Source organism: Triticum aestivum, chromosome 7D, assembly GCF_018294505.1.
Source record: "Triticum aestivum cultivar Chinese Spring chromosome 7D, IWGSC CS RefSeq v2.1, whole genome shotgun sequence".
Taxonomy (NCBI): Eukaryota; Viridiplantae; Streptophyta; class Magnoliopsida; order Poales; family Poaceae; genus Triticum; species Triticum aestivum.
In genome coordinates this window covers 632,371,537-632,380,059 of record NC_057814.1, presented here as the reverse complement: position 1 = coordinate 632,380,059, position 8,523 = coordinate 632,371,537, and the positions used below count along the sequence as shown (strand labels likewise).

Genomic DNA, 8,523 nt, shown 5'->3' with positions numbered 1-8,523 from the left:
CCTTGTTAATCTCTATCATCGTATTCCATTCCCCCCATAGTGCTATATCCATGGCTCAAGCTCATGTATTGCATGGGGGTTGAAAAAGCTGAAATGCGTTAAAAAGTATGAACCAATTGGCCGGCTTGTCATCGGGGTTGTACATGATTTATATTTTGTGTTAAGAAGATGGAGCATGACAAGACTATATGATTATATAGGGATAACGTTCTTTAGCATTTTTATTTTGAAAGGCATGATTGTTTGTTGGTATGCCTGAGTATTGATTTCTTTATATCAAATTACAGACTATTGCTTTGAATCAATTGGATCTTAATATTCATACCCTAAAAGAGAAATTACATGATAGACATGTTAGGTAGCATTCCACATCTAAAATTCTGTTTTTATCATTTACCTACCCGAGGATGAGCAGGAATTAAGCTTGCGGATGCTTGATATGTCTCCAAGGTATATATAATTTTTGATTGTTCCATGCTATTATAGTATCAATCTTGGACATTTACTATGCAATTATATGGAATTATATATCATTTTTTGGGACTATCCTATTAACCTAGTGCCCAGTGCCAGTTATTGTTTTTTTGCTTGTTTTTGGCTTTTAGTAAATGAATACCAAACGGAGTCCAAACGTTACGGAAGTTTTTGACTAGTTTTTATAGACCAGAAGGGACCCTAGAAGCTTCCGGGGAAGACCTAAAGAGTCACCAGGGAGCAACAAGCCTGCCAGGCGCGCCATGGGAGGGAAGGCTTGTGGGCCCCTCATGGCACCTCTTGACCTAATTCCAGCTCTATAAATTCCCAAATATTCCCCATACGCCAGGGAGCCACCCGAAATACTTTCTCCACTGTCGCAAGTTCCTGTTCTTATGAGATCCCATCTGGAGGCCTTTTCTGGCACTCTGTCGGAGGGCGATTCGATCACGGAGGGCTTCTACATCAACCTTGCTGCCCCTCCGATGATCTATGAGTAGTTTACCACAGACCTACGGGTCTATAGCTAGTAGCTAGATGGTTTGTTCTCTCTCTTTGATCTTTAATCCAATATTCTCCTCGATGTTCTTGGAGATCTATTCGATCTAATCCTTTTTTGCGGTGTGTTTGTTGGAATCCAATGAAATGTGAGTTTATGATCAGATTATTCATGAATATTATTTGAGTCTTCTCTGAACTCTTTTATGCATGATTGTTATAGCTTTGTATTTCTCTCTGATCTACTGGCCAACTAGACTGATTTATCTTGCAATTGGAGAGGTGCTTTGTGATGGGTTCGATCTTGCATTGCTCAATCCCAATGATAGAAAGGGACAAGACACATATTTTTGTCGTTGCCATTAAGGATAGAAAGATGGGTTTATTCATATTAATTAAGTTTCCTTTGTCTACATCATGTCATCTTGCTTAAGGCGTTACTCTGTTCTTTATGAACTTAATACTCTAGATGCATCCTAGATAGCGGTCGATGTGTGATGTAATAGTAGTAGATGCAGGCAGAAGTCGGTGTACTTGTTTTGGACGTGATCCTTATATACATGAGCATTTCCTTGAATATCTTCATAATTATGTGATATTCTACCAATTGCACAATAGTAAATTGTTTACACACCGTATGCTATTTTCAAGAAAGAAGCCTCTAGTGAAAACTATGACCCCCGGGTCCATCTTTATCATATATTAAAATCCAAAAATACCTTGCTGAAATTTATTTACCTTTATTTTTATTTTGTGTTTTTGTTTATCTATCTATCACTACGAGATTTGATCCTTGCAATTAACCGCCAAGGGATTGACAACCCCTTGTTTGCGTTGGGTGCAAGTATTTGTTATTTTTTGTATAGGTGTTGTTCACAAGGTATTGTGTGGTTCTCCTACTGGATTGATAACCTTGGTTCTTAACTGAGGGAAATACTTATCTCTACTATACTACATGATCCTCTCCTCTCCGAGGAAATCCCAACACAACTCACAAGTAGAAACTACCATTGACTATAATCCTCGACTAGTCACATCTCAACCTAAAATGATAGTTTGTGGTGTGATGATTTGGAGTGACTTATTTGTCTGTCAACCCAATACTTCACGCAAGTACGAAGCATATTTAAGTGGATTTTTAAGATATTTATTAGAAATTAAATTGCTAGAATTTTTGTTTGTGCACTTGGGAAAACAAATGACGGAAAGGTTTAGAAAACCATGAAGGTCTTCAAGAACAATATCTACTTATATATAAGTGTTGGTGTTATAGTTTGTGTATTGTATTTGTACCTTAGAGGGAGTATAAACCCAGTGTATAAGCCAAGGCATTAGAATTTGTATTGTAGATACTCAAATCTTTGTTAATTGGAAATATAAAATATGCACCATCAAGGATAGTTATGCCCCCGACCCATTCCCACCTAGGGTTTCTGATAACGTTGACTAGTACCTTTTTGTTCCACAAAATCTCTTATGCACCACATCCCATAGCGAACAACACATCAAGCATCCCAGCCTAGCACTATTCCCTCTTTTTCATTATACGCCCTCGACAAAGCCCCATTAACAAAGGAAGAGCACATGAAAATTTTGTGGAATGTTTGTTTAGTTATCGGCATAAAGAAGCCTGCTATTTGCATCACATTAATGTTGTTGGGATTCCACGATAATATTATTCTCCATAGCTTATTAATGTTGCAATCATTTCTACCTACTTCTCTTTAACAGCATGCTCGGTTTTCTCATATCAACACTATGTGTGTGTGCACGTGCTCCTTTGTCAGACAGCCAACTCATAGATGCGTGGCTAATCATGTAGCATGTGTGCCTTTGAGCAATAGACTTCAATGAAGTGTCATTCCGCAAACGGAGGAAGGTGCACCATGTAAAAATTAATTAATAGGAAAGCACCCATCTTAATTATTCATCGATTCTACTCCCCTGGAATGGCAGTGTGTGCTACAATCGTATTTAATCCAGAAGTGGTGCTGAGAGGAGGGAAAGAAGCCTCAACCTATTTATAATGGTGTTTTTGGGAATTGTTCATTATCTTTGTATACAAAAACAGAGGGAGTATAAAACATGAAATATGCGGTAAGAACCTTTGCTAGATGGAAGGAATATATCCTTGTTTTAGATTAATAAAGCAACTAACCAGCACAAAGTTCTATAAACTCCACGGATACACTCAATGGGATCCAATTTTAAGTTATATAGATCCAAGAAAAGCAAATCCCAAACACATAGGCACAATAGAGCTGGACCAGCTAGCTACAACTTGGCTATGAAACGAGTTATTCATTCGATGCCCTAATTTAGGCCTAAAGTCTCATCATGTCATTTCTCCTTGGTTTGCACCAATGGCTTCGAACAATGCATGAAAATGCACATGTTGAACATAATATTAGTAGGGTGACTGGTCGTCCCACCCTCAATGTTAGTTTTCCTGCATATTTTCAATAATGCCCAATGTTGGGCAAAAAAAAGAGCACATGACAACAATCTACTCATCTGTGAAGCCCCTGCGCTAAAGAGAAGAAGTTTCAAAAGAATTCTGGATTCTAGTAACGACTCAACAATTCCATGTTCAACAATGGGAAGTCATCAACATCAGGGCGGATGCAAAGCCAAATTTCGTTCCATACTCATCTAGATGGTGCTGCGAGATAAAAGAATACTGGAGCTTAATGTTGCTTTTTGGACTAAGTTTATATGAGGAGTCTAGCTAGCAGGTTGTCTAATCAATAATACTTCTTCAAGTTACTATGTTTGCGCGCATGAGTAGACTTGTAGACATAGTAGTCTTTTTTATTGGGATTGACCTTTTGGCGAATAGTTATACTACCGTTGCCCCTGTTTCCAGGATCCGCAAGACACCATAAGATCAGTGTATGTACTTCTTTCATCCCAGGTTTATTAATCGCCCATCGTATTTTGATGTCAAATTTTGACAATCTATATATATGACTAACAAAATATGAGGTATATGTTACAAAAGTAATACTAGTGGATTTGTATTCGACATATGTTCTCCCAGAGTATAATATTTGGACATATGGTTCATATTTTATAAGTTAAAAGTGAAAGTTGGGGTTGTATACCCCCTTATCTAACCATCCATTTTCTGCTTCAGGATCCATCCATGAAATTCTCTCAGTTTTGTATCTCCATTCTCCAAAATAGAGTAGCATATGGACATCAAACTTTTCCGGTCAACAACCTATTTGAACTTCAATGTGACACAAAAAAGTCGTGTTCTTTTGTGCAACATAAATACTTAATAGCAAAATCTCATTTCGTAAATTTATATTAGGCCAAAAAATCCAAACATGTTTTCCAACATTTTAGTTCAAAATTTTGTCGACCTGTAAAGTTTAAAGTCCATAGGTTTTATCATTTGAGAGGAACAAAATAAATAAATTTGCCTATACTAAGTTACTACCTCCGTCTAGGTTTATTAGTCCCCATAATATTTTGGAAGTTCGAACACATATTTAACTAGCAAAATGTTAATGCATATCATAATAAACTATATTGTTGGATTCATATTTGAATGTAGTTTTCAATGATATTATTTTTGCTAAATATATTTATATTTTATTATTTAAAGTTATGGACAAAATATGACCCGAAATATGGTAGTAGTTGGATAGCACATATCTTAAGGCAATGGTGGAGGGTATAGATAAGGAACACATGTAGTAAGCAATCCAAACTATTTGAGAAAAAATACGGAGGGGTTCCGTGCCTGGTTTTAGAAAAGCCACTCCCTAGTTAAAATTTTGGTCAAAGTTTGACCCAAAATATGAGGGGTGTGCTAATAAACTGAGGTGGAGGAAGTCGCTTCTAGAAACTGGTGAGGGTTTATCTACTTATGGGCGGGTAGCCAATTAATTTTGTGTGAACATTTATGTACAGATAAGTAGTCATTTATTGTATTAATTGTATTGGGATTGTTTGGCCTGGTATTAAATATCTCCAAATATTCGCCAACCAAGTAATAGATAGCGATGAATTATTATCAAGAGAAGGCACGTTTACAATCCTATAAAACCCAACCACACACATCAGCAGGAACACACTACCCAGATCGAGAAATACATATCTCTGTCGATATGTTGGCTACCTTGTGAGTTCCATTGATCTCTTCAAATCTTCGAAAGCCAGGATTTTGCTTTGGATCTCTTTTACCATTGGTCTTCATTCCACAGCACTATTCAATTCCAAGGTCCGTTATATATTCAACCATAGCTGATCAGTGGCGGTGCCAGGGGTGTTTTGTGTAGTCAATTGACTACACAGGATTAAGGCCAAATCAGTAGAAAACGTCTGAAAAATAATATAGAATTAATCTAAATACAACTACTTGACATCACAATTTTGAATTGACATCACAACTTTGAACTCCTGGCTTCGCCACTGTAGCTGATACTAGATGTAGTAGTACTAGATAGGTAGATGCACGGTTCGTACATATTCATTTTTTTTATATGAGAAGTAGTAGAAGTACAGTACGCAAGGAGATCCATGGAGTTTTCCCTGAAAATAAAAAAGATGCCTGTAGTTTTCCCAAATAAAAAAATGTATGAATGGTCATTCCGTAGGAATCGATCCTGCCGCGCCATCTAGTTTCTAGATCCAGAGGAACACTGTTTGTTTCCTCTGAGTTTATGGGAAGCAAAACATTGGGTTGGAGTTCCTTTTGGGGGGAAGTCTGTCATGCAACTCCTGTTTGCCATGTGTTGGTCCAGGAAACAGGCCTAGGTGAGTTTAGCGTATAAAATAGTGTCTGGGCAAAGTAGTGTATTGACGTGTCCTTCTACAATAATTGTGTCCCACCTTTGGATAAGTCTAGCTGGTTCACTGGTACATACATTTATGTGTTCAAGAAATTCCCTAGTACATATAGTGACACAAACACAATATATGATTTCATCTTATTTCTGTTACTGTAAAATAATGAAGCATATTGGGGTGCTAATGTGATATTGTGATGAATTGCAGGCACTTGAATTGCACATGGAGTTCGGAACTACAGTCTCGACCTGCAATGCAACGTTGGTTCGCGGTAACCACATCTTCGTGGTTGATGACTACAGTGTCATCAAGGAAACTGATATAGGCAAATTTGTAAGGTCAGATGCCTTCCAAGTTGGTGGCTATGACTGGTCAGTTAGATTCTATCCACAAGGAATCAATGATGGATGCCAAGACCACATCTCTATTGTTGGTGAGCTTATGAACGAAGATGTAGAAGTGAGGGCCATATTTTATTATCGATTGATCTCCCCAGGAGGACAGTGTACTGAGTGGAAACAGATGAGAGTGTTAAACCTATCTAGTGCAGAGGGCAAATGTAGGATGGGAGGGTGGGAGAAGGTCATGGAGAAAACATTACTTGAAGCAGAGTATGTGAAATTTGACCACTTCTCAATCGAGTTTTCAGTCAGTGTTATAAAAGATCCAGTGGTGACTAGCAGTGACTTACTACTTTCACCCCAAGTGAAGCTGCCGCCATCACAGCTATCAAGTGATTTCGCAAATATTCTAGAGTCAAAAGAAGGGGCGGACGTGACCTTCTGCGTACAAGGTGAGCCATTTCTTGCACACAGGGTAGTGCTTGCTGCGAGGTCCCCTGTGTTTAGGGCGCAGCTCTGTGGCCCAATGATGGAGAAAGAAGGGTCATCTCTAATCTTGGAAGATATGTTACCTGACGTTTTTAGGACACTTCTGCAATTTATCTACACAGACTGCTTGGTGCTTCCTTTCGATGATTTCGATGACGAGGACAGAAGAGAGATTGTACGCCACTTACTGGTGGCTGCCGATCGCTACCGCATTGAAAGGCTAAAGCTCATATGTGAGGCTGCTCTTTCCAGGTGTCTTGATGCACAGACAGTGGCAACTACATACGCTCTAGCTGATCAACATCAGTGTAACGATCTTAAACAGGCATGCCTCAAATTTATGGCATCTCCAACAATATTTGGTAAAGTGTTGGCAAGCCAAGACTATAACAACCTCAAGAGAAAGAGCCCTAGTACAACATTGGAGATTTTAGAGAGCATTTATAAGTTCCCAAAGATCTAGTATGCAGGTCTAGTTCATCCTAGTCTTGCGACTGATACATCGCACCTTTCCATTGCTTTTCCAATGGTTTTCTTAGTCATATGTTATGCAAGTGCATATCAACTTTCCCAGTAGCTAATTACAGTGCAAACCAAAATACAACTTCTGACCAATTACAGTGCAAAACAAGCCAAACCTGCAGGGCAGTATGACGCTGACGAGCGCACCATTCCGAGAAGTTTCGCACCTGCACAACCGGGGAAAGAGAAGGGTGAGTCCTGGAGGTGGAACTCGGACCAGCAGTCTTCGCCAGCAACAGCAGCAGGTGGACGACAAGCCGTGGATTTCGTGGGCAAGTCCGCTATATCCTCAAGATAACGGCCTTAGGACAACTGATGACTCAGCCTTCACACTTTCTAGTAGCTTTTTCTAAAGGAGGATGACGCCCGGTTTCTGCATTTGAACGGTGCATGCATTTATGTTATTAATTATTCATAAAGACCTTACAAAATAATACATCATACATTTGAAGCCATCATATTTACAACTATTTGTAGCTACTTCTATCCACTTGAAGAAGAGGTGTCGATAGTCTGAGCCGAATATCAAACAGACCTCGCACCAAAGCCTAACATCTAAAGCTGGAGACCCCAACCAAGCCGCATTACCGGATCTGGGCACACACTGGTCCGGCGCACTCTCACAAGCTGCCGCGCCGTCTTCCACTTATGCATTGCCGGAGCAGGTACTGCCGCATTGACCTTGCCAAGCATGCCGTCGACGCCACCACAACGCCAGACTACGCCACCTCCCTACGCCTGTCCATCATCACACATACGTCACTGAGAACCTGTCGCGCCACGCCGCCTAGACTCCATGTCGTGGATGTGTCACATGGAATGCCGCTCCATTGCTGAAACCATCCAGTAGTCCTTCTAGCCAATGCACACCTCCAAGAATGACGCCCCCACGGACAGAACGACACCTGAGTGCCGCCATCATCTGATCGACTAATCAAAGGTTTAGCCCCGCGGTAGCGGAAGGAGGCAGGAACTTCACCTTGGTGATCCCTCCAAGAAGGAAACCTGATTAGTACTTCCAATTAGTAGTAAATACCTCTCATCGAAAAGATTGCTAATTGGTACCCTGGAAGTGTTGGAGCTACATTAGATGCCTCGATTGACAGATTGCACTGTCTTAGATGAAGAATACTCATCGAAAAGTATATAAGTTCTTGAAACTATTTCATGTTATCAAGCTTTTTCCAAGCACCACAAGACATTATAAGATGAGTGTATGTACTCCCTCCATCTGGGTTTATTGCCCCCTCCCACTCGTGTTTCATGTCAATTTTTGACCATACATATGACTGACAGAATATGAGGTATATGTTACAGAAAGAATACTACCGGATTCATATTCAAAAGATAGTTTTCGACGGTATTATTTTTGGACATATAGTTCATATTTTATTAGCTA

At 39.6% G+C, this 8,523-nt stretch overlaps 1 protein-coding gene across 1 annotated transcript; it reads left to right on the top strand.

The window, feature by feature from the left end:
• Window positions 1–5,994: 5,994 nt before the first annotated feature.
• LOC123165632 (BTB/POZ and MATH domain-containing protein 2) lies at window positions 5,995–7,422 on the top strand. The gene is made up of 2 exons (XM_044583324.1): window positions 5,995–7,064; window positions 7,224–7,422. Exons 1-2 carry the CDS (start codon window positions 5,995–5,997, stop codon window positions 7,420–7,422), a joined length of 1,269 nt encoding a protein of 422 aa, XP_044439259.1.
• Window positions 7,423–8,523: the final 1,101 nt, after the last annotated feature.